Source organism: Corythoichthys intestinalis, chromosome 10 (assembly GCF_030265065.1).
Source record: "Corythoichthys intestinalis isolate RoL2023-P3 chromosome 10, ASM3026506v1, whole genome shotgun sequence".
NCBI lineage: Eukaryota > Metazoa > Chordata > Actinopteri > Syngnathiformes > Syngnathidae > Corythoichthys > Corythoichthys intestinalis.
Genome location: NC_080404.1, coordinates 52,014,771 through 52,041,155, shown reverse-complemented (window position 1 = coordinate 52,041,155; position 26,385 = coordinate 52,014,771). Strand labels below are relative to the sequence as shown.

Here is a 26,385-nt window from a genome sequence, read left to right as displayed (position 1 = left end):
GAGTGGCGGCTCGACGCCGAGTCCCTCCCGGATGACCGAGCTTCTCACCCTATCTCTAAGGGAGAGCCCGGACACCCTGCGGAGGAAACTCATTTCGGCCGCTTGTATCCGGGATCTTGTTCTTTCGGTCACGACCCAAAGCTCGTGACCATAGGTGAGGGTAGGAACGTAGATCGACTGGTAAATCGAGAGCTTTGCCTTTCGGCTCAGCTCCTTCTTCACCACTACGGACCGGTGCAGAGTCCGCATTACTGCAGACGCCGCACCGATTCGCCTGTCGATCTCTCGCTCCCTCCTACCGTCACTCGTGAACAAGACCCCAAGATACTTGAACTCCTCCACTTGGGGCAGGATCTCATCCCCGACCCGGAGAGGGCACTCCACCCTTTTCCGACTGGGGACCATGGTCTCGGATTTGGAGGTGCTGATCTTCATCCCAACCGCTTCACACTCAGCTGCGAACCGCTCCAGTGAGAGTTGGAGGTCACGGCTTGATGAAGCCAACAGCACTAAATCATCTGCAAAAAGCAGAGATTCAATGCTGAGGTCACCAAACCGGACCCCTTCAACGCTTCGGCTGCCCCTAGAAATTCTGTCCATAAAAATTATGAACAAAATCGGTGACAAAGGGCAGCCTTGGCGGAGTCCAACCCTCACTGGGAACGAATTCGACTTACTGCCGGCAATGCGGACCAGACTCTGACACAGGTCGTACAGGGACAGAACAGCCCTTACCAAGGGGCTCGGTACCCCGTACTCCCGGAGCACCCTCCACAGGATTCCCCTAGGCACACGGTCGAACGCTTTCTCCAAATCCACAAAACACATGTAGACTGGTTGGGCGAACTCCCATGCACCCTCGAGGACCCTGCTGAGGGTGTAGAGCTGGTCCACTGTTCCACGGCCGGGACGAAAACCACACTGCTCCTCCTGAATCCGAGATTCGACTTCCCGACGGACCCTCCTCTCCAGCACCCCTGAATAGACTTTACCGGGGAGGCTGAGGAGTGTGATTCCTCTATAATTGGAACACACCCTCCGGTCCCCCAAAAAGGGGGACCACCACCCCGGTCTGCCAATCCAGAGGCACTGTCCCCGATGTCCACGCGATGTTGTAGAGGCGTGTCAGCCATGACAGCCCTACAACATCCAGAGCCTTTAGGAACTCCGGGCGGATCTCATCCACCCCCGGGGCCTTGCCACCGAGGAGCTTACCAACCGCCTCAGTGACTTCAACCCCAGAGATCGAAGAGCCCACCTCAGAGTCCCCAGACTCTGCTTCCTCAAAGGAAGGCGTGTCGGTGGAATTGAGGAGGGCTTCGAAGTATTCTCCCCACCGACTCACGACGTCCCGAGTCGAGGTCAGCAGTACACCATCTTCACTATACACAGTGTTAATAGTGCACTGCTTTCCTCTCCTCAGACGCCGGATGGTGGACCAGAATTTCCTCGAAGCCGTCCGGAAGTCGTTTTCCATGGCCTCACCGAACTCCTCCCATGTCCGAGTTTTTGCCTCGGCGACTGCCGAGGCCGCAGTCCGCTTGGCCAGCCGGTACCTGTCAGCTGCCTCCGGAGTCCCAGAGGCCAAAAAGGCCCGATAGGCCTCCTTCTTCAGCTTGACGGCATCCCTTACCGCTGGTGTCCACCAGCGGGTTCGGGGATTGCCGCCACGACAGGCACCAACCACCTTACGGCCACAGCTCTGATCGGCCGCCTCAACAATGGAGGTGCGGAACATGGCCCACTCGGACTCAATGTCCCCCACCTCCCCCGGGACAAGGGAGAAGTTCTGCCGGAGGTGGGTGTTGAAACTCTTTCTGACAGGGGATTCTGCCAGACGTTCCCAGCAGACCCTCACAATACGTTTGGGCCTGCCAGGTCTGGCCAGCATCTTCCCCCGCCATCGGAGCCAACACACCACCAGGTGGTGATCAGTTGACAGCTCCGCCCCTCTCTTCACCCGAGTGTCCAAAACATGCGGCCGCAAGTCCGATGACACGATTACGAAGTCGATCATCGAACTGCGGCCTGGGGTGTCCTGGTGCCAAGTGCACATATGGACACCCCTATGTTTGAACATGGTGTTCGTTATAGACAAACCGTGACGAGCACAGAAGTCCAATAACAGAACACCACTTGGGTTATGATCGGGGGGGCCGTTCCTCCCAATCACGCCCCTCCAGGTCTCACTGTCATTGCCCACGTGAGCGTTGAAGTCCCCCAGTAGAACGAGGGAGTCCCCAGAGGGGGCGCTCTCTAGCACACCCTCCAAGGACTCCAAAAAGGGTGGGTATTCTGAACTGCTGTTCGATGCATAAGCGCAAACAACAGTTAGAACCCGTCCCCCCACCCGAAGGCGGAGGGAGGCTACCCTCTCGTCTACCGGGGTAAACCCCAACGTACAGGCGCCAAGCCGGGGGGCAATAAGTATGCCCACATTTGTGCTCATGTGTGCTGAAAGTTTTTTCATTTGTGCTGCTATTATTTTTAAGATAATGAGATATTAATTTTGAGTGGTGACGTCACGCGCCCCGCATTTACTGCTAAATGAACCTGAAACGGTGCCCCTTCGTTCATGCTACGTTTGTGCTGTAAAAATTTTCGTTTCTGCTGCAATCGTTTTATAAATATTGAGATATTAATTTCGAGTGATGACGTTAATCGCAGCACCTCTATAGCAGCTGACGAAGCATACCAACTCTCTCATTAACAGAGGGGTGTCCCAACAACTACAAAACGTAGCGAAATGAATGGCACCCCTTTGGGTCCATTTTGTAATAAAGTTAATATCTCAAGCACCTCTGATACACCCGTCTGATATTGAGAGAGTTGGTACGCTTCGTCAGCTGCGACAGAGGAGCTGCAATTGATGTCATCACTCCAAAATAAATATTTCAATATCTATAAAACGATAGCAGCACAAATGAAAATTTTTACAGCACAAACGAGCACAAATGTATCATAAAGGAATATCGATTTTTTAAGTAATTGATTAATTTGTCAATTAGTCAGTTCGAAAAATCGACTAATCTGATTAGGAACATTTAATGTGTTGCAGAATAAATTTTAGGAGCTGTAAAACAAAGGCTTGCTAATATTGCATTTTCAAAAGAGCATTAAATGCAAATATAAAATAAAATTCTCGAGTGTTTTTTTTCCAAACTATGCAGTTTCATTTCACAAGAGCAATACATTTAAATAAAAACATCCAATTTAAATTAAAAGTAAAATACCTTAGCTTAGCTTTAAACTGTATAAACATAAATAAATACAACAAAAGTACAATTAGCTAACTTGCATAGCAAATGTCTGCTAGCTTAAATGCTTTGAAATGCTAACTTTTTTTTTTTTTTTTTTTTTTAAACAATGCTCTTAACAAATCGTTCAAACACATATTCCCACAAAAATATACTTCTGAACTAAATTAAGAATGCATAAACAGTCGTATTAGCTCAAAGAAAAACATACAATGTTGGTCTTAACAGGGAGCAGCTGGATCCAGCCATGTTAGATGAGTTATGTCATATTCACTGTTGCCACAAGAAGGCAATGTATCCAACCAAATCAATAACACTCATTTTAAACATTTCAAAGCAAACCATTACAACGCCACTCTAATTAAACGAATCCTCGAAACACCAAACTTTCATTCAAAGCTTTTTTTCTAATCAAATTACTCGAGTTAATCGTTTAATCTTTGCAGCACAATATACAAATGGTACCATTTCAAGTCCATTTTGCAATAAGTAGGGGGGCTGCGTGACATCATCACTTGACATTATGATCTCAATATCTCACAAACGACAGCAGCACCAACGGAAATTTTTACAGCACAAACCAGCACAAACGATTGACATCATTTTAGCCATTTTCAGTCAAAATGTGGGGGCTGGTTGACCTCAGATTGACCTATAAATGTGTTGTTACTTGTTAGTATCTCAAAAACGATAGCAGCACAAACGATTTTTTTCAGCACAAACGAGCACAAACCTAACACAAACAAATGACATAATTTTACTATAAATTTGATGGGGGGGCCAACATCACGGAGGTCTTGAAAATGGAAACTGCGATGAGCAGACGCAAACAGTTGCAACACGTGCGGCCTCAGCCCATAAAACAAAGTCTCTCATTTTATAATGTCAGCTTTCAAAATAACATTCATTATATAGTAGAGTATTTAGTAAGTTCATCGTTTTGTAGTGGTCCTCAATTAGCAGGGAGTTTAGAATGAGTTTACAATTTTAAAAGACAGAACCTCAGCTGAACCTGAACCTCAGCCCTAATGTAAAGTGTCATTCGCGCTACTCACGGAGTCATTCATGCCGTGGTTGAGGAGCTTGTCCTGGGACAGAAGACCGCTTGGCCCATCTGGTGGGTGGGAAAGTTGCGGGCCATGGATGAAGTCACTCATAGGAGGAACCCCTCCCCCAGACGGGTTCCCATGTGGGAAGTCAAAGTTCCCTTGGCTGTGGTATGGGGTGCCTTCAAGGACCAAAACAAAATGCTTTAGTTACCTCATGACGTTTATCCTGTAGAATTGAAGCGTAACGATGACAGGATAGCTATGCCAACAATATCCTCTTCACAGTTTATTTTTTTCCTAGTTCCATTTTACAGTGGTTAGCTTGTTTTCTTCATGTATCATGACACTTAATAAATGTTACTTTGAAACATCACTTGCACACAATAAAAATTGTCATTGTGTCAGTACAAGTCTGAAATGATTTAAAGCAACATTTTGTAACTTTTCAATGTTAGCTAGGGTAAAGGGACTGAGGCCACACTCGGCTTTTACGAGCAGTTGCCGAGTTGTGATTCAAATAAATCTTTAGAAAAGAACAAAAATGAAAGCCTGACATTGTTCCTTGGGATGTTACAATCGATGCTCAGTTGCCCATTCACCGCTTGGAAAATAACAAATAGAAAAATATGGTGTATCGCCGCGTATATTTCCTGGAAGCCGCAACAAGGAGTGCTTGTGCCTAACAGTGGTGATCCTAGAGGGCCGACAGTTTTGACACAAGGAAATATCATCAAAATGAAACTGATCTGGCGCCTCTGTGACTTGGGGTACCACGCAGTTAACTTTTCGGGGTTTAATTTTCCTCTACGCATGTTTATATACTCCAGTTCGGCCGGCATTGTGCTGGAAGGGTCCAGCCCCGCTGCTTGCTGATCGGAGACTTAATGATTAACTAACCCGCGATGGGAGTACCACGAGTGGCCACTAAATAGAAGCATATTATTTAGGGCTGTCCTAAACGACTATTTTTCTCCCGATTAATCAGCCGATTATTTTTACGATTAGTCGACTAATCAAATAATTATTTATTAAAGTACAAATAAACACGTAAATAACAATAATAAATCACAAATAAACAATGAGTTCAAATGCTGACAGAATTAACTAGTGCAAAAGAATGGAATGTAAACAGATTCAGAACACTGACTTCGGCTTTCCAACATGATTCAAAACAATTCTTAAAAAAAAACACCTAGCACTGATATTATAGTATGGTACTATACAGTCACCGGCAACTTTATTAGGTACACCATGCTAATAACGGGTTGAACCCCCTGTTGCCTTCAGAACTGCCTCAATTCTTCATGGCATAGATTCAACAAGGTGCTGGAAGCATTCCTCAGAGAGTTTGGTCCATAATGACATGATGGCATCACACAGTTGGTGCAGATTTGTCGGCTGCACATCCATGATGCGAATCTCCCGTTCTACCACATCCCAAAGATGCTCTATTGGATTGAGATCTGGTGACTGTGGAGGCCATTTGAGTACAGTGAACTCATTGTCATGTTTAAGAAACCAGTCTGAGATGATTCCAGCTTAATGACATGGCGCATTACCCTGCTGAAAGTAGCCATCAGAAGTTGGGTACATTGTGGTCATAAAGGGATTGACATGGTCAGCAACAATACTCAGGTAGGCTGTGGCGTTCCAACGATGCTCAATTGGTACCAAGGGGCCCAAAGAGTGCCAAGAAAATATTCCCCACACCATTACACCACCACCAACAGCCTGAACTGTTGATACAAGGCAGGATGGATCCATGCTTTCATGTTGTTGATGCCAAATTCTGACCCTACCATCCGAATGTCGCAGCAGAAATCGAGACTCATCAGACCAGGCAACGTTTTTCCAATCTTCTATTGTCAAATTTCGATGAGCTTGTGCAAATTGTAGCCTCAGTTTCCTGTTCTTAGCTGAAAGGAGTGGCACCCGGCGTGGTCTTCTGCTGCTGTAGCCCATCTGCCTCAAAGTTCGACGTACTGTGCATTCAGAGATGCTTTTCTGCCTACCTTGGTTGTAACGGGTGGTTATTTGAGTCACTGTTGCCTTTCTATCAGCTCAAACCAGTCTGGCCATTCTCCTCTGACTTCTGGCATCAACAAGGTATTTCCGCCCACAGAACTGACGCTCACTGGATATTTTTTCTTTTTCGGACCATTCTCTGTAAACCCTAGAGATGGTTGTGCGTGAAAATCCCAGTAGATCAGCAGTTTCTGAAATAATCAGACCAGCCCTTCTGGCACAAACAACCATGCCATGTTCAAAGTCACTCAAATCACCTTTCTTCCCCATACTGATGCTGGATTTGAACTGCAGGAGATTGTCTTAAACCATGTCTACATGCCTAAATGCACTGAGTTGCCGCCGTGTAATTGGCTGATTAGAAATTAAGTGTTAACGAGCAGTTGGACAGGTGTACTTAATAAAGTGGCCGGTGAGTGTATATAATAGCATTATAATAATTATTATAATTATTCATTGCCGATCAGATTTTTCATAAAGGGTGTCATTTTAAAGTTATTCTTAGTGTAGAATCTGAATTCTGACATATGTGGGAATAACTCCAGAAATCGCTATTTATATGACGAACATGACATGCTTTTATTTTTTAAATGTTCACCAGAAGTACGGTCGCTAAACCGCTAACTTCAGCTTTACACTCCGCAAAAAAAGCACTTTTGTCATTGCATGTAGTGTCAGTAATAGAGTTTGTCATTTTTTTTGTTTGCAAATGCTGTTAATCAGCGATTTTTCATGTTTGAAGTGTCACCTTTCAACCGCAAGTTTGCTTTCACAAGACGACTGCCAATGTTTTATAGCAGGCTAAAGTAGGTTGCCTTTTTTCCCCCATTCACCTCAGTGTAGCAGTGCTAACGTTACAGTGTTTAATATAGATGTGTTATCTAATTTTGTATGTCTGAACTTTAATTGTACAGCGTGTTGATAAGAGAAAGGAACTGGAGTCTCATACGCCATCAGCACGCACGCACCAATGTTTGCATGAACGCGCGTGCCTGCGATAAAAGGCAGCCGTGAAAATTACCGCCCTCATTTTTATTTGCCGTGCGATAAATGGACGACGTGCAGCCAAGCGTCGCATTGAAGAGACAGGACACAAGAGTGTACCCTCCTTTGTTTCTTTGAAATAAGTCAATGTTTTGGACACTCTGGTGCGCTTTTTTTGGCTTTGTGCCGCTTTCCCCGCTTGCATACAGAGCGTCCGACATTCTGAACTTTCCACGCATATATTTTTTAACCCTTCATTAACCGTCGACGGGATGTTGTGCTCGTCGACGGACTTACGTCATCGATGACGTCGACTATGCCGACTAGGCGGGACAGCTCTAATATTATTGCGACTTACGTTTGAAGGTTCTAGAAAAACGTGTTAACGCATGATCAGCTGATCACAGCTTGTTCAAGTCGAGCGAGCCCGCCTGTAGAAAAGAAAGATGAGCAGGAATGCCAAGTCTTGATAGTCCGCCTCCATTGTTTACATTGCCGTCATGTAGCACTAAAAATGGCGATGGCACGCTCCATGATGTCACTTCCTTAGTATCTGATAGTTGTACGGAGACAGCCGTCCATATTAAGCGGTAGGTAATATTACCAGCCTACATTATCCGTGTAACAACCAATCCGGACAAGTGGTATACTCGTGTGGCCGACATGCCGTATATCTAACTAGTTACACGTTTAAGGCCATTGTCCATCCTAGTGTGGTTGTAGCCTCAGTGTGGCTAATCTCCCCCACCCCACCCGAACTCGTCAGCGCTGACAAGTTCAGTTGGGTGGAGGAGTCTGTGTCACGCCAGCTAGTGAATGCCGGGCCAATGTTTATTCAGCCTGCCTTTTTTTCCTCCTCAGACAAAACTTTTGATCTCTTTTGTTGTTCTGCCATCTTTGCACAATTCGCGTGAAAGCGTTCACATCGATTTCCGACTTTACAATGAATGGGAAAAAGGGACGTGACGTTACCGTAAAGCAGTCAGCACATCTGTAGTGTTTTTTGTGTGTGGAAGGGTTCCTGCCACACTCCTCAAAGTTAATTAGTGCCATTGAAAGCGATACACACCCCGTCAAGATATAAAAGATGTCATTCAACTAGTTGTTAGTCGACATATCATCAAAAATGGTATGAAAATATTTATAAAGGTTGAAAAGTTAACTAGTGTTGCTTTAAAGGGATCCTCTGTTTTTAAGACAAGTAATTCTTACAAGTTAAATGTTAGTATTAGTTATAATAATTTGATATTAAAACCCCTCTTCATGTTTTTGTTTTAATAAAGTTTGTAAAATTATTTCAACTGATAGGTCGCCATTCTTGTTACGTCGCAGTGCGTGACGTCACTGGTCAAGTTGCCGAAATTCCAGCATGTCACTCGTTAGCTTTCCCAACATGTCGTCAGTTCTCCCCTTCTTATTTGTACCAGATCTGAAAAGTGAAGAGCAGGACAGCACTGTCGGCCGTTCACAAGACGAGCCTCAGGGAAAAATGCGTGCAGCAAATACCTGATAGGACAAAAGTTGGGGAAAACTGGTGATGCGAGAGAGAGTCCTGTTGGGAAGTCTGGTTGGGAGGGAGAGTGTATGGTGTCCGGTTTTATTAGCAGATATTCAAGGTACGTTTTCAAACTTATCCCAATATAATGATGTAGATTGTTAGCATCCACAGCTGTCGTGCGCTTACAGTACAGGCCAAAGAGCACACCTTGTGTAATCCATGTCTTGTACATTGTAACGCGTGGTAGCTAGGATACGTGTATAAAAGTACCAAAAAGGGTAGAAGCTTCCACTTATGCACATTTATTCACAAAAAATATTTCCACTTTGACCACTCTTCACTCGGGAGCTCAGCAGTACGCAAACACGCGTTCCCTGATGAACTCCAACATTGTTGTAAGGTCCACGTCAGAGTCACTGTCGTCACTGTAGCCTGCCATAGTGCTTTAATTATTTAATATGATTTGGGGAAAACTCCCACGAAGAATAGTCAACAAAAAAGATAGCAATACTAATCCAAATCCGCGTTTTTTACTCACTCGAAGATCCAGGAATTAGACCGATCCCATGGCAATGTCGCAGCTGTCGATTCCACAAAATAGACTGATCCGAAAAGCCGCTGTGGGACCGATGAATCAAAAAAATGGACAGATCCGAAACCAATATTGCAGACGCGGTGGGACTGTCGGATCCAGAAAATAGACGGATCCCTTACTTGACTGAGGATCCAGGAAAAATGTTCGGGCGCTAGTTGTAACATGTGGTGGGTAGGATATGTGGATACAGGGACCAAAAAGGGGGAGAAGCTTCCACTTATGCACATTTATTCACTAAAAATAATAATTCCACCTTGACCACTCACTTCACTCCCCTTGTTTCCATTTGACTGGAAATTGCATTCAAAAGCAATTTCGCGAGTTTAGGCAGCAATAAGCAATTGTTGAACATGAAAGATACCAATGACGTCATCACTGTGAGCCCGCAAACCATGGCGCCAACTAAAGGTCAAAATATGGACTAAATATTATAAAATATTGCAATTGATTTAACATTGTATGTGTTTCTCACAACATATTTTAGTACAAGAGAATAATTGTGGTTTATTAGAGCCTACATCTATTTAAGTTAGAGGATCACTTTAAGTCAGGAAGCTGTGATAAAATATCATTCTTGAAGGAAAGTCATCATTTTTGTCTTTATTGTTACTAACATCATGCCTAAAATAACTTCAAGTTAAATTGCGAAGGTAATTGAAAAAAAGTGACATTTGTTCGATTAATTGTCCGATTAATCGATTATAAAAATAATCGTTATTTGCAGCCCTAGCATAGGCATTGCATTTTGTCATTGTCAGGCAAAAACATTGCTTTCCTATCTATAGGTTTGTGCAGATTCATTTCCACAAATTAAAACCGTTTGGTTGTTAGGTATTGTTGTTCATCTTCCAAGATTCTTTGAAACGCTCATTATAACTCCCACTTGTGGTGTTATTCATCTCAGCTGCAAGTCTTAACACTTTTATATTACCTGCTCCTGGGTAATCGCTTCCATTTCCACTGGCATGTTGGCCTGGATGGTGTGAGGGATAAGGGCTGGGGCCGGGTCCAGGACCGTGGCCGGGGCCTGGCCCGCTTCCAGGCCCCAGCTGAGCGATCATCTCCATCACGTTGGGCATGGTCATCTGACTCGGGCTCATGGTCTTGAAGCGCTTTGCCAGAGGTCCGTCGGGGTCCTCTTTGATATGCATTTCCGACTTGATGGCCACGGGCCGCCAGCTGCACGTCGGGTCGATCGTGACTTCCTCAAACTCGGAACTGAATTACAACGTTCAGTTGAAACTGTGTTATTTATCTGGACGTGGTGCGTTTTCACATTCAAACTTACTTTTGGATGGCATTGAGGATCCCCCACATGTACTGATCCACTTCGAGGCCTTCTAGTAATGCGGTTTTACTGTAACAAAGCAAAATGTATATTAGACCGTCCAGTCAAATTCAATGAGACGTCAAGATGATTGTTTATGTTTTTGGCTCGCTTCAAACGAAAATCACGCATTAGCGTGACATTGACCTGTGACGTCGAACCATATATGATGGCACCTCATAAATAAACAAATGGACATTTATGAATTCTCAAAAAGATATTTACGCAATATATTGGAAACCTAACATTGTATTGCATTATGCGTATCGTGTCACTTCCTATCCCAATTTACCTATATACAGGTAATATTGCCCAGCTCTAATTTTGAAGATATCAAAATATCCACATTTAAGTTGTAAGAAAAAAAACAAACAAAACATTGACATACTTGCAAACAGGACACCTCCACGTTCCTCTCTCACAGTTCAGCTGCAAGTAAGACTCCAGGTCGAAGCACTGCAAAAGTCACAAGAGACATCACGACCACTGCTACCCCTTTATTTACAATAAAGGATTTCTTAAACAGATTTTGATAACCACAAACCTGCACGTGTTTACAGTCATGCCCTCGTGCGGGCAGCTGAATGCGGCGAAAGGTGATGGGACACTTGAGAGACACTTTAATGGCAGTCTGCTCCACGCCGTCCTCCCCGTTGAGAGTGGCGCTTCCCGCTGAGGCTGCCACGCTGCTGAAGTTTCTTTTGACTATGAAAGGAGACAAAAATTGGGAAAATTCAAGGGTGTCCCTACACTTAAAAAAAAAAACAATAGTCAGCAGATCTTGTCATTTCAAGTCAACTAGTTTCGAAATTTGAACTTAGCTTAGCTCAGTCATCAGCACGTTCCACTACCACTATGCAAGCCGGGTTAGACCCTCCCTTGGAGCAACTTACATATACAGTGGGGAGAACAAGTATGTGATACACTGCTGGCAGTGTATCACATACTTGTTCTCCCCAATGTACATACTTAAATTGAAGGTTTTTATTTATTTATTTATAAACAATGTATAAAAAACATAATGAGCAGCAGGTGTTGGGGTAATTGAGATATTAACACACAGCAGCATACTTTTGGTAATGCAGTGTTCCGCGGGAAGGAGCCTCTTCTTTAGAAGCCCCTGGAGGACAGAGCGCACAGATGGCCTGTGGACCAGCTGCAGCACAAACAGATGCGACTGCAAAGACATAGATGCAAACAAACACACATCTATTAAACTAGAATCTACACAGCGGCGGATGTTTTTGTCACACCGAGTACGGTTTCTCGTCAGATAGCAAGCCGCACTCACGCAACAACAGGCGGTGACGGTGATCTGTATGGTGTTCCTGCCTGGCTGGCACACATGTTTCAAGTGCAAGGGCTTGTGGGAGGTCTTGTTATCGCCCCGCTCGATGGTGAGGGGCGTGGCGTTGACGCTGACCTGGACCGACGCCGGCCAGTTGGTGTTCATCTGCCTGTCTTCGTGGTGATAGCACTTGAACTGCAGTTCCAGGTCTGATCTGTGGGGGAGACGGATTTGTAATACAGGTAGTCCCCGAATTACGAACGAGTTCTGTTCTTAAGATAGCGACGTAAACCGAATTCCCGCTTAAGTCGGAATTAACCCTGTAAGTAACCCGAAATAACTATCCAAAAAGTCCAAAAGTATTACCGTATTGGCCCGAATATAAGACGGCCCCCTCTTTTTCAAGACTCAAGTTTGAAAAAAGACTTTTGGAACACCAAATTATTTTTTTTATACAGAAAATAATTACAGTGCATCTGAAACATGATTATAACATAACAATATATTTGAGAGAAAAAGCATGTTATTTTGCCTCATTCAAATCTTAATATCGGAACATTTAAATATGTAAACTAAAGTGCAATCACATTCATAAATGAATGGCTTCTGGTTTTTGAAATGTAAATAAACCAATCTATTGTGATGAAACAACAACATTGCAATAAAACCATCAAAGTAAAGTCTAACTGTAACTGTAGTCTTGAAACAAATCTGAATAAGGAAAAACATTGCAATAAAATAATACAAACTGGTTAAACTTGCGAGTAGCTGAGATCTGTCATGACAGAACATTGCTTCCATTGATATCTGGCACCATCTAGCGTCGTGAATGGGTTAGGGCTGTCAAAATTGTCGCGTTAACCGGCGGTAATTAATTTTTTAAATTAATCACGTTTAAATATTTGACACATTTAACGCACATGCCCCGCTCAAACAGATTAAAATGACAGCACAGTATTATGTCCACGTGTTACTTGTGTTTTTTGGTGTTTTGTCGCCCTCTGCTGTCGCTTGGGTGCGACTGATTTTATGGGTTTCAGCACCATGAGCTTTGTGTAATTATTGACATCAACAATGGCGAGCTACTAGTTTATGTTTTGATTGAAATTTTTCAAATTTAATTAAAACGAAAACATTAAGAGGGGTTTTAATGACATTTTTTTTTTATAACTTGTGCTAACATTTATCTTTTAAGAACTGCAAGTCTTTCTATCCATGGATCACTTTAACAGAATGTTAATAAAGTTAATGCCATCTTGTTGATTTATTGTCTTAATAAATAAATACAGTACTTATGTACCGTATGTTGAATGTATATATCCGTCTTGTGTCTTATCTTTCCATTCCAACAATAATTTACAGAAAAATATGGCATATTTTATAGATGGTTTGAATTGCGATTAAGCTCTGATTAACTCGATTAAAAATTTGAATAGTTTGACAGTCCTAGAATGGGTATAATGTCTAGAGGCGAATATAAGATGACCCCCACTTTTTCAGTCGTAATTCAATGCAAAAAACACCGTCTTATATTCGGGCTAATACGGTATATTTTGTTCAATGATGGAGGATACAATGCCCTCTGGTGGCAGTGTTGGGTTTGGCTGAACTGTCGTCTTAGGACTGAGGAGCAGACTTTCGTCTGACACGGATATAGGACAGCTGCACTCTGGTTTGGCCCACATAAGGCTGTAAGTTGTTTCAGCTAATATATGTTTGTGTATGCAATTTTAATGAAGTTTACAGCTACAGTTTATGGGGTTATGTGTGAGCGATTTGCTATGAGAATTGTAAATATGTTAGCATTCATAGCATTTAAGATAGCGAACTTTTTTTTTTGGCAAATTAGGCTAATTTAACCAACTAAATTTACATTTATTGATCAGACTAGATCGGCGTTTGAACACCAATCGTTTTGTGTCAAGTGTTTGATTGTTTATACAGCTTTACAAATTGTCAAGAGTGAAGGAAGTAGAACGCTTCAAAAATTATAATTGCCGTGTTTGATGTCTGGAAAGCAGAACAATTTCACGTTTGGTAGTCTAACATAACATTCTTAACACTTTTAAATAGCCTTTTGAAATAAAACACGAGAGATGGAATTTAAGTGGTTTAAAAGCGTGTTAATTGTCTTATGAGATTATATCATTACGTGTTGTGCTTGCGCAACATGTGTTTACATTTAACCTTCCACCTTAGCATATGCTGGCAATTACGACCCCCACCTCGATGATTTTACAGGTGTTGGTTGTTTAACGTTAAGAATTTTTTTTTTTTTGTTCAAATCAACCGAAAAGAAATTAGTGGAAAAAACCTTACCTCCACATAAGGGTCTGGTGGACGGACGGCCGCAAGTGGAAGACGTGGTTGCTGACAGCCAGGTTATGCTCCAGGCGGAATGGCTCGAGCACCACGCCGTCTCGCACCGGGAACGTCAGTCGCAGCTCCTCGTTGGTAAGAGCTGAGAACCAGAAAAACTGTATGTCAGTTACTGGTACGACAACTCCTGGCAAAAATAGAGGAATCGCCAGTCTTGGAGGATGTTCATGCAGTTGTTTAATTTTGTAGAAAAGAATGCAGATATCAGACATGACAGAAAACTGAAGTCATTTTAAATGGCAACTTTGTGGCTTTAACACTAAAAGAAATCAAAGGGAAATGTATGTGGTAGTCAGGAACAGTTACTTTTGTTAAACCAAGCCATAAAATTACTGATTTTTTGTTGTTTCATCTTTCTTTCTTAAATTGTCAAATACAGGTAGTCCCGGGTTACGGACGAGTTCCGTTCCTATGCTGGCGACATAACCCGAATTTCCACGTAAGTCGAAACCTTGTAAGTACCCCAAAATAACTATACAAAAAGTTGCGTCGCCTGTACGACTCAGAAGCAGACTCAGACGTCTTACTGATTGGCCCACATCAGGCTGTAAGTTGTTTCAGCTATTATATGTTTGCGTATGCATTTGTAATTAAGTACTACAGTTTGTAGAGTTACGTGGCAGCAATTTGCTATGAGAATTGTAAGTACGTTAGCATTCGTAGCATTTAAACTAGCAGACTTTTGTTAGGCAAATTAAGCTAATTTAATCTACTAAATTTACATATTGATCAGACTAGATGGACGTTTGAACACCAATTGTTTTGTGTCACCTGTTTTATTGTTAAAATGCGTTTTGTTTTAAACATAAGTGTACATATGTGTGTTTCAGCTTTACAAATTGTCAAAAGTGATGGAAGTAAAAAGCTTCAATAAGCGCAACTGCCTTGTTTGCTTTCTGTAAAGCTGAACAACTTCACGTTCAGTGAGGACAGGACACGTCATATAAATAAAGTAAAAAAATAAGATACAGTAAGGTACTGTTTATGCACAAAAAAAAAAAAAAAAAGATTTTTAATGTTCATGACATACACATTTAATGTGTATCAGTGTTGTTTTCGTCAATGATGACTATCACGAAAATATATAGTCGACGAACAATTTTTTCATGACGATGACAAGACGATAACGAGCTAAAAACGTGTCTTGGGAGACTAAAACATAACGACCCTATTGCCAGTTTTTGTCTGACGAGAGGAGAATCAGAGGAAAATGCGCCATAATTTCCATCACATGTTCACAATGTGTGACATTTTGCGTCGTAGCAATGTATGGTCGTGTCACTCATGTGACGTGCTGCGCCCCCCAACTCACCCACTAGTGTCCTCGCCAGTCTCCCCATTGCTTGTTTTGAGACACATACGATAAGATTTGTCTTATCTTGGCAAGAGAGAAAATGCAATGTTGTTTTAGCCTTTAAAGGCCTGTGCTGAGTGATTATCACACACTAAATGGAACTCTTAGCAAGACATGTGCTGATTACCGGTTTCAAGGTAATCGACATATGTTGTATGAAAACGTCAAGGTTTGAAAACTGCAAAAATGTTCTGTCATACCGTCTCTAATGTATTAGCTATTATTCATGTCCCAAAAATGCATAGTGAAATCCCTGGCTTGCAGCTTCAACGCTCAATCCTCCCCCACCGGTTGTTGCCCAGTGTCAGCTGTGCTACACAGCTAGCTGGAGGAGGTGAAACTCCTGAACTTTTTCCCCCATCAAAGAAAATGATATCGCTGGTATTGGAATACTTCAGATACAGAAAGTTACAGACGGCCGTGCTCAGAGGAAGAGGGCCAACTGACATGTAAAACGTGTTTGCGGAGGGTGGCTGCCGAGGAGGCAATATCTCCAATATGTTTTTGAAATTATACAAAATTAAAGGTTAGTAAACACTGTCATGAACGTTTCCCACCAGCTTCGAGAGTGAACTCCAGCGTGTTTAGTGTGTCTAGCGGTGGTAAAACGTGGTGTTTTGTCTGTCTGTGATTAGAAAGAGAGTGTGTGTATAATGTAAACAGGATACGAGTCATACACACGTGCTTTTTATGTAAAATAATTCCATTATTTTGGTTTTAATGGTAATAATGTTGAGCTGTGGCTGTAGGTTTAGGCTCACCTAAAGGACAGTCTTTATTTTAATTTTGTTTAGAATATTTTTTCATAATTTATTTTAACTTAAAATTATACTAATGTTACAATTTGGTAATATTTTTTGAAAAATAAAAATCCTGTTCAATGGAAAAAAGTTTGTTTTTTTTTTAACCCAGATATCACAAAAAAAACCACACTGTGTAGCTTTAATTGCAATACTGTGACACAGTGATATTTTGGCTTAAGGTTATCATACCATCACAATATCATACATGCCTAGGAGTCATAGCATTAGCATAGCATTCATGTTCGCATTAGCATTAGGCTATTGCTAACAACGAGCGTCCTCTTAATCTTGTAACAGATTTGTAGAAGCTACAATATGTGCTTGTCTGTCAATGTTCATTCAATATAGTTGGAACTTGGAAAGCTTTTTTTATTTATTTATTTATTTTTGGAATTAAACTTTTGGAAATATTGGGTAAATGTCAACAAAAACTAGACGAAGACACATTTAGAAATGACTAAAATATGACTAAAACTAATAAGTATTATCGCCCAAACGACTAAAACTAAGATGAAAATTTAAAGGGCTGACAAAAACAACACTGATGTGTATATATTGCATTTTATCACACTATTCAGCAATTCATGCTTGAAAAAAATTTCATTCATTCATAAGGAATTGGTAGAGGAATTCCAAAGTTCTACTTCCTCATAGTGAGAACACTTGCTTATGTTAGCAAATATTGTGTACTCACATGGAGGAGGTGGAAGTGCTGTCATATTTGGTTTCAAGTCAGGTGGAAAAGGGGGTTTCACGTCCTGGTTCGGCGACAGGTACGGAGGGATACTACTTCCGGGCGTCATGGGTGGGGTGGGATTTCCAGGTACTGGTGAGTGGGGGTAATTACCAGGCCTAGGGGGCTGTACAAACAGTAAAGCCGTCAACTACTACTTCATGTCCATTCACAATGTTGTTAATTCAGGTAATAAGTGTGAACTTACCCCATTCACTTGCCCGTACGAGTAGCCTCCACCCGAGAAGTTAGTGCTCTGCCCATTAAATGGTTCTTGCTGCAAAATATATAGCCATACATGTCAAACGAGGAACAACTTTTGTTGAAATCAACAATAGTCGGAGCTGAACAAGACCTTGTAATACTGGCCAATGGGCATGCCAGGCGGGTACTGTCCTTGCCCCTGCTGCCCGGGCATCCTCTGTCCTGGGTAGTTGGGTGAAGGCAATGGTCGGGAGGCGTTGGGAGTCGGGTACTGCCCCTGTTGCGGCGGGAACTGACTGTTAGGCCCATATTGTCCACCATACCCGGCCTAGGGAGAGACATTCAAGCAATGAGTTAGATTACCGTTTATACAGGGGAACGCTCAATATTATTTAACAGGACGCAGGTTTGGCAGTTTACCTCGCCAGGATACGGCCGCTTCATTCCCTGCATGGGAATGCCCTGCCGAGGTCCTCCCGGATAGCCTTGCTGGGGCATCCGCTGGCCGTGAGCACCAAAAGGTCCCATTCCGGGAGTCCGGGCCTGATTCATGCCCATGGGTGGCCCGCTCATGCTAGGGTTGTTCATTCCTGAAGCCATGCTGGCGGGATTCATCCCTCCGGGGGGTCCTCGTGGGCCAGTCTGGTTCATGAACTGACTGTTGTAGGCCTGAGCGTGGCCCATTTGGAAGGAAGAACACATCTGGAGGCAAGAACAGAATGTTTGAGTTTCACTCTTATTTGCTTAAAAAGCACTGTCCTCCTGTATATATGAAGCTATGTTTCTGCGGTGTTTCTGTTCCTGCTTTATGCTACCAATGCGACACCTGTACCTGCCCATACTGGTTCATGTCTTTATTCTGCGTCTCCTGTAGCGCCGCTACGGTGGCTGTTGCCGTGGCGGTAGCCGTAGCAGCGGCGGCAGCGACAGCAGCTGCAGCGGCGGCGGCGGCCGGCTGCGTGAAATCGCCAGTCGGTCGAGTGTGGGAGGACACGCCCATACTTCCTGGAGGAGGATTTGGACCTCCAGAGTAACTGTAGGAAAATTAGCACTTCAGTGAGGAACCATTTCTATTTCTGTTGATGTATAAAATTATACAATGCAATGTAGAATTGGCAAAACATTAAAAAACTTTTATATTTAACATTAATGTGACATTAACAATAAATACTTTATTAATAATTCTGACTTACATTGACTCATCTTTTCCCTTGGTTACCAGCCACCCTCCCACACACACACTCTATTATAATAGCATCACTATGTTCATAGGGAGCATTAGTGTAAAGATTGTATGTATTTTTAAAAAAATTCAAAATAGGGCTGAACGATATTGGAAAAACGGAAATTGTGACTTTTTGGGGGTTTGCGATATATTGCGATATTAGCTCTGTTTGGGAAGACTGGTTGACTCACTATGACCGCATTGTATTCATTAGAGATGTTCTGATCTGATCACGTGATTAGAAATCGGGCCATTCCCGCCATTTTTCAGAGCAAGGGCGTAGGTTTGGTCCCAACATTTGTAGCGACGATATAGAAGCATAAACTGCATGAACACTTTTTGATGGGGATGGGACATTAATAAAACCAAACAGATTATTGAACAGTGATCAGGGCTACATTTCTCAAGAATATGAGTTAAGAGATGATGATCAATACAAAATAAATCTACTTACACTAACTTTCATGTGTATTAGTTCAGGTGAAACAACGTTCAATTTAGGGCTGCAGCTATCGAATATTTTAGTAATCGAGTAATCGACTGAAAATTCTATCGATTAATCGAGTAATCGGATAAAAGAAATATATTTTTAGGTGAAGAGCAATTATAAATATACATGAGAAAAACAAGACATTTCATCTAATCTTGAACCATTTTCAGTCAATCAATGTCTTTATTTTCGATGTATATTGTTGAAAACAGCCAACAATTGCATCTCAGATGTAACTAGAATTTAAAAAAAAGACTAATTCACTGCTTTGACTCAAAAAACTTTTAGATCTTATTAAAAAAAAAAATATATATATATATATCTTACCTAAAATGCCGTTACGCTTGATATCACACATCACTTAAAAGTTAGGATTTTTTCCCACATGTTTCAATTGAATTTCTCTTTGTGTCAAGCCAGATTTAAGTTCTAGTTAAGTTTTAAGTTAGTCTAAACTGTAAGTCCTGATAGGATTTTGAGTTTTTGCAGTGTTCAAAATAAATGTATGATACAGGCTGTATTGGAGCACATTAGGGACCAGTGCTACTTGGTGTTTTATCCAGCAATGACTACTGAGCTAAAATTGATAGTTAGCATGATTAAGTTTTTATTTTACACCCTCATCACTCCACAATGCTATGTTAGTTTAAAGCCTGTATGTAAGACACGTTAGCCACGCATCGACAGTGGTCATAATTAATTGAAACCTAGCACTCCGCAGGGCTAACAATACGTGAGCTAGTAGCGACAGTAACGTTAATCTTATTTATTAGCGCTTAGCGCTCTTTATTAGCGCTTAGCGCTCTACTGCTTTAAGATGGCGGCTGTTTATTAACGCTGCCCAGACGCGGCCGAGTCTTGTCATTTCGCATCTAGTTCAACATACATGTGATCTCTATGAGACGCATCAAACGCTACCTTTTACCAACGTAGCATCGTGCGGGCTAGTATTTAGCAACGTCGGCGTCGTTTGTGGCGGCTGTCGGCTGCAGTAAGTTTTTTTTCCCCCCCTTCTTCCTCTCCGCACGTGACAGCGCGTTGTCCCGCATTAAAAGTAGTCCGAGCAAAACGTGATTCTGAGAGCTGTCAAAATAAACGATTACTCGAGGTGAATAAAATTACTCGGATCAGTTTTTAAACTCGAGTTACTCGAGTACTCGTTTCAGCTCTAGTTCAATTCAAACCTTTGTTTTCAAAAACTGCTAAAGAACCATTTGAAGTTCATGTCCCTTTATTAAAAAAAAAAAAACTATCCAAGAATGGGTCCACTTTTGGGGGACACTGGAGCATTCCAAGGCTCAAACTAAAGTATTGTAACAAAAGTGATTAGGGAAAAAAATCAATGAGAAAAAATATGAGATGTCCACGCTAGCAAGTGAAAGCTGGGCCAATGTTCATTCTTGAGTGTCCTTTTATCCAGGTAGCCTCCTTTTTTTTTTTTTCTTATTCTTCCTCGGACAAAACTTTTTGTCTATTTTGTTGCTCTGCCCTCTTTGCATAATTTGCACTACAGCGTTGCATCGATTTCTGTCTTTATAACGAATGGGGATGGGAAAGTGACGTATATGACGTAAAGCAGTCAGCACATTTGTAGTTTTTTTGTGTGGCAGGGTTCCTGCTACCCTCCTTAAATGGTAAATGGTGTTATAAAGTTAATTTGTGCCGGTAAAAGCGATACAGATACCCTCAAGATATAGAAGAGGTGTCATTCAACTAGTTGTCAGTCGACATATTATCACAAATGTTATGAAAATAATTTATAAAGGTTGAAAAGTTACCTAGTGTTGCTTTAAGTGTTTGTTTTGGTTTGCATTGAGGGCTGTATCAAATGCTCCCATGGGCTCCCAATGTCAAGAGGCTGGGAACGAGATTTGCGTGTCCTTACCTGCCGCTGTATCCTCCAGGGCCTCCAGGGTATCCGGGCCTGCTGTACATCCCCTGCTGCATGTACTGCTGGTTGGAGCCTCCTTTGTTGGGAAATTGCTGCTGCTGGGCATTGAACTGGGGAGAGTTAAGCCCCCCAGTGCTGGCCGACATTCCCGACGCCATGGGGTTACCCCCGGGATTCATGGGATTATTGCTGTTGGCCATCGGGTTCCCAAGAACCTGTGTTGAATTGGACGTATTTGTTTTATTCCAGCAGAAAGGAGAAGTGATGGGAATACGCGAGGGACCTACCTGGCTCTGTGATGTATTGGTGACGCCCCACACTGTTGTAACCACAGACAATGACCCAGGGGGCTGGTTAGTACTTTGTTGCCAAGGGACAGAATCATAGGGAAAAGAGCCATCGCTAGAGAGTAGATAACACAAACCTGATGTTACACACACAGGAACTAGCTGTTAGAAAGCCAACACAGGAACACATTTACCTGAAAAAGCGAACCATTTTCAATGTGGTGCCAAAAGTGTTGGGCAACAAAGTTCTTTTTCATAACACGGCTTCAGCGCCAGAGTATGTCCTGATGGACAAACACCTCCCTTACAAATGAAAAATTTTGGCATAGCTGCTTGAAAAGGCCGCAGAGTTGTCCCGGTGGCTCGGAATGCCAGGCATTCCCGTCGAAAACAATCCGAATGCCAGGTTGCATACAATGAACATCCAGATGGGAAGAGGCAAGTGGCCAGGCGCAGAGTGCAGGAGGAGACGCTATTTTTGGACGGCGGCTTGTTTTTGCTCCGAGGTTAGCACTCAGAATGAATGACATGTTCAATATTTTCTCTAAAGAACAAAAAACATTATACTAAATAGGGGTGTGACAAAATATCGAAATGGTGATATATCGTGATACTTTGTATCCCAAAAGGTTATCGATATGCTCCTGCAAGAATCGGGATATCGTTTTAAAAAGGTGTCAATGTTTTTTAAAAAAGAAAAAGAAAGGGACGAACTGGTTGCTACCAAAATCTTTAGTGTCTAAGGTGTCTAATAGTGTCTAAGGTAACTAAGACTGCCATTGACGGTGATCGGCGCCCAATCCATTTAGACTGGGAACGTTTCATTCGAAATAGGGACGCAGCTATCGATTATTTTAGTAGTCGATTAATCGATCGATGAACTATTTAGTTCGAATATTCGAGTAATCGGATAAGGAACATAAATTTTTTTTACCTGAGCTGAGCCTCACACAGTATATTATATATATATATATATATATATATATATATATATACATACCGTATTGGCCCGAATATTAGACGGTGTTTTTTGCATTGAGATAAGATTGAAAAAGGTTTTATATTTGCAGTCTAGAAATTATACCCATTCACGACGTTAGATGGTGCCAGATATCACTGAAGCGATGTTGTGTCATGACAGATCTCAGCTACTCTCCCCATCCATAACGCTAGATGGCGCCAGATATCATTGAAGCAATGTTCTGTCATGACAGATCTCAGCTACTCTCAAGTTTAACCAGTTTGCATTATTTTATTGCAATGTTTTTCCTTATTCAGATTTGTTTCAAGACTACAGTTACAGTTAGACTTTACTTTGATGGTGAATGCAATACATTGGTTTATTTAGATTTCAAAAACCAGAAGCCAATCATTTACGAATGTGATTGCACTTTAGTTTACATATCTAAGTGTTCAGATACTAAGATTTGAATGAGGCAAAATAACATGCTTTTTCTCTCAAATATATTGCTATAATCATTTGTTTCAGATGTACTGTAATTATTTTCTGTATAAAAATTAATTTGATGTTCATAAAGTATTTTTTCAAACTTGAGTCTTGAAAAAGAGGGGGTCGTCTTATAATCAGGGCTGTCTTATATTTGGGCCAATACAGTATATACATATATATTTATAAAAAAAGTACAACAAAAGAACAATTGGCTAACTTACATAACAAAAGTCCGCTAGCTTAATTGCTACAAAATGCTTTTTTACAATGCTCTATACAAATGGCTCGGACACATATTCCCACAAAAAATAGCTAAATATACCTTCAAACTAAATTACGAATGCATTCAAAAAAAATCATTAGCTCAAACAAAAACTTAGCTTATGTTGGTCTTAACAGGGAGCAGATGGATTCAGCCATGTGAAATGAGGTAGACAAGAGGGCCGTGTATCCACCCAAATTAATAAAAATAAATTGAAACACTTTCAAAACAAACCATTACAACGCCACTTTAATTTAAACGAATACTCGAATCAGCAAAATTTAATTCGAACCTTTTTTTTGTAATCGAATACTCGAGTTAATCGATTAATTGTTGCTGCACTAACTCGAAACCAGAGCATTCGAAGTCATTCTCTCCGATTTTTGGGGCATTTACAGGTCACTTGCTGTTCTGTAACAAAGAATAAACAGGAAGTGACCCGTAAAATACCCCAAAATCAACAGGAAGTAACTGAAAATCAACAGGTAAATGACCTTAAAGAGCATATGACACGAAAAAGCATGTTTATTTCATAATACATGCGGTATTTTATGCTCCTGAATGATATAGACCGCTTGGATGTGTGTGGAAGCGATCGCTATATTTATTTAGTTTTTTGAATCCCGCGCCATGAAAATGAGTGACTTCCTGCTTCGGTCTTGCATTGAGGAGGAGGGCGCTATGACGTGTACGGGAGAAGGACTCCTCTTCACTATACAGCCTACTGTTGTGTATGAGGACTAAGGATTCAGCTGATTTTGCGGATTAATACGCTTATTTTTCGCATCACGCCAGCCAAACGACTGCAGAAAAATCTTGCTTTATGAGGGAGAGGTGTGTGCGCCTTTTTGGAGTTTCAAAAGGTTCCCATTCACTGTGGATACTGGCCTAGCCCTACTACTGTGGGACCATTGGACTTACGAGGAAGTGAGTAAACATCTTGTTTTGTAATATGTCAAATATTAATACAGCGATTACAAAGTAAACACTATAGACTTTCTTTAAATAAAGGACTACTTACGTTCGATCATTGATAGGCATGTAAAAAGCTCTCCTCGTGCACATTAGCTGCACGTTAGCTGCACAACAGCTGCAGCTGCCCTCCTCCGGGGAACGAACTGTAAATTGCTCTCCGCCGGGCAGTTTGCCGATCCGCGTATACAATCGACAACCCAGTCGTCATGTCAAATAATCCGGGCTAGTTATGTGTGATTTTCCGCTTCGAAGACTTTGAAACATCACTCGCTTCGGGTTAGCATGTCGGCTAGCTGTCACGCCTCTTGGTTTGTTTACATTCTCCGAAGCCGGGGAAGGGAAAAGACATATGTCCGATTAAGGTGTCATAAAATATCGTTCGGGAGGTGCGACAGTAAAGGTGACGTGGACAGTTTTGACCATTATGGAGTAATTTTGCCATGTTGTCCTGAATAAGTGCATTTTTATTATTTCATATTCCATTTAGCACAAGACTGTTATTTGTCATGACCATGCCATTTATTTAGCGATTCGGGAAAATACTTGGATAAAAAGAATATCCTGTAAAAATATTGAAGTAAAGAGACAGAAACAATGACATTTTGCAGCTCTCTTCGTCGCATTTTCCTTGTTGTGAATAGTTCCACCTCGACGGGCTGACTGGTCCTTCTCAAGCCATTTATTTAGCTAGTGGGGAAAATACTTGGATAAAAAGAATATCCTGTAAAAATATTGGAGCAGAAACACAAACAATGACGTTTTGTGGCTCTCTTCGTCGCGTTTTCCTCTTTCTGAATAATTCCCCCTCAATGGCCTGAATAGTAAAACCGATGAGCCCAGTCTCCCGCTGACGTCATCCACCTGCTGGGGACGCTCGAGCCCTATAACGGTAGGCGTGGCTAACCGGCAGATTAAAAGACTAATTCCTCGTCATCTGCGCTTTGCTAAATTGTTATATATAGTCGAATCGTCTCAAAATATAATTCTAATTCACATAATAATGCTATTTAAGACTTTTTTTTCTCCTGTCGTATGCTCTTTAAATGGCCCAAAATGACCTCATTGCTTGGCATTGGGTGCCAATGACGGCCATAGATGTTCAATCTATTTGAAGTGGGAGGGATGGCAGCGAATGAACATTCGTTCATTCGCTGCCACCCTCCCAGTTCAAACGGATTGAACGTCTACTAGTGATAAACTCATTCCAATTCGCAGCAAAAGCTTGTTTTTCTGTTTATTAGTTGTTTGTAGAATATCCTAGCATGATTTCCTGACCAATGTATCGATAATCGTTGTATCGCCATATCGTCAGATCATCGTTATCGTGAGCTTTGAATCGTATCATATCATGAGGTAACAAGAGGTTCCCACTCCTAATATTAAGATCATTCTCAGACCCCAAACAGGAATCTTGGCTAACTTGCGTTTGTCTTTCTTTCCGTTTTATGTGTTTTACTTAAACTCTCCTGCTTGATTGCGTGTCGTGAGCACACCATGTTCTCAACAAACATGACTTAAGTCTTCCCTGCTGGTCCACCCCTTAAATCTGCTCAGCACCCCTCCAAGTAATTCTGCCTGCACTCCAAAAAATGCAAATCCCGTGTGTCCTTGAAGACTACATAAACACTGGCTTCAATAGAAATACTTTATTGAAGCCCTTTCTGGAAGACACCACATTGAACTTGCGTCCACTTTATTTCATTTACTACCATTGCAGCTGCCTCCCTCCCACAAATCGGTATTCATTTTAAAAAATGTTATTGTCGCTATGGTTTGCAGTTGTGTGGAACAGCACTGGATTCTTTTGAGAACTACTGGTACTCAAATTTTTAGGATGTTTTTAAACTGCTCATAGGGGATATATAATGGAAAATTAGCCTTTTTTTCATTGGCTCGTTTGCAACTGGTTGTGTCTCTGGACCGTTTGCTTATTCGTCAAGTGTGAAATTAAACAAGTAAATGTTATATTTGACTTTCTCCATCAATGATCGGGACCCCTCAATGGTCGTAGGTTGCGTAGATCCGAAAGATGTGTTTGAAGCTATTCTAACATTATGACAGATGCACCGACATCACCAACTAGCATTATCGAGATTGGTCACTGACCTGTGCGTGAGGCCAGCCTTCATGCTATTCATGCCGGACTGCATGGGCACTTTCCCCTGTGATTCGTTCTGTCTGTTTTTCTGGTGACGCAGCAGGAGCAGACGACCCAGCTCCTCGCACCACGACGACAGCAGGGCTGTAAGGACAACACACACACGGTCACGAAAAATGAATGAAGAAACCAATAATGCATTAAGTGTATT

At 41.9% G+C, this 26,385-nt stretch overlaps 1 protein-coding gene across 7 annotated transcripts in view; it reads right to left on the bottom strand.

Moving 5' to 3' along the window:
- zmiz1a (zinc finger, MIZ-type containing 1a) overlaps positions 1 to 26,385 on the bottom strand; it is a 509,241-nt gene that overhangs the window by 10,167 nt on the left and 472,689 nt on the right. For all 7 annotated transcript variants that reach the window (XM_057849271.1, XM_057849277.1, XM_057849276.1 and 4 more), the window contains 16 exons: positions 26,183 to 26,318; positions 21,390 to 21,504; positions 21,097 to 21,317; positions 18,329 to 18,530; positions 17,917 to 18,198; positions 17,648 to 17,824; positions 17,501 to 17,569; positions 17,254 to 17,419; positions 14,343 to 14,484; positions 12,027 to 12,237; positions 11,807 to 11,912; positions 11,280 to 11,440; positions 11,124 to 11,191; positions 10,697 to 10,765; positions 10,340 to 10,626; positions 4,313 to 4,485 (listed from right to left, as the gene is read on the bottom strand). In XM_057849271.1, the coding sequence (XP_057705254.1) occupies positions 4,313 to 4,485; positions 10,340 to 10,626; positions 10,697 to 10,765; positions 11,124 to 11,191; positions 11,280 to 11,440; positions 11,807 to 11,912; positions 12,027 to 12,237; positions 14,343 to 14,484; positions 17,254 to 17,419; positions 17,501 to 17,569; positions 17,648 to 17,824; positions 17,917 to 18,198; positions 18,329 to 18,530; positions 21,097 to 21,317; positions 21,390 to 21,504; positions 26,183 to 26,318 (2,585 nt within the window). The remainder of the gene's footprint in view (positions 1 to 4,312; positions 4,486 to 10,339; positions 10,627 to 10,696; positions 10,766 to 11,123; positions 11,192 to 11,279; positions 11,441 to 11,806; positions 11,913 to 12,026; positions 12,238 to 14,342; positions 14,485 to 17,253; positions 17,420 to 17,500; positions 17,570 to 17,647; positions 17,825 to 17,916; positions 18,199 to 18,328; positions 18,531 to 21,096; positions 21,318 to 21,389; positions 21,505 to 26,182; positions 26,319 to 26,385) is intronic.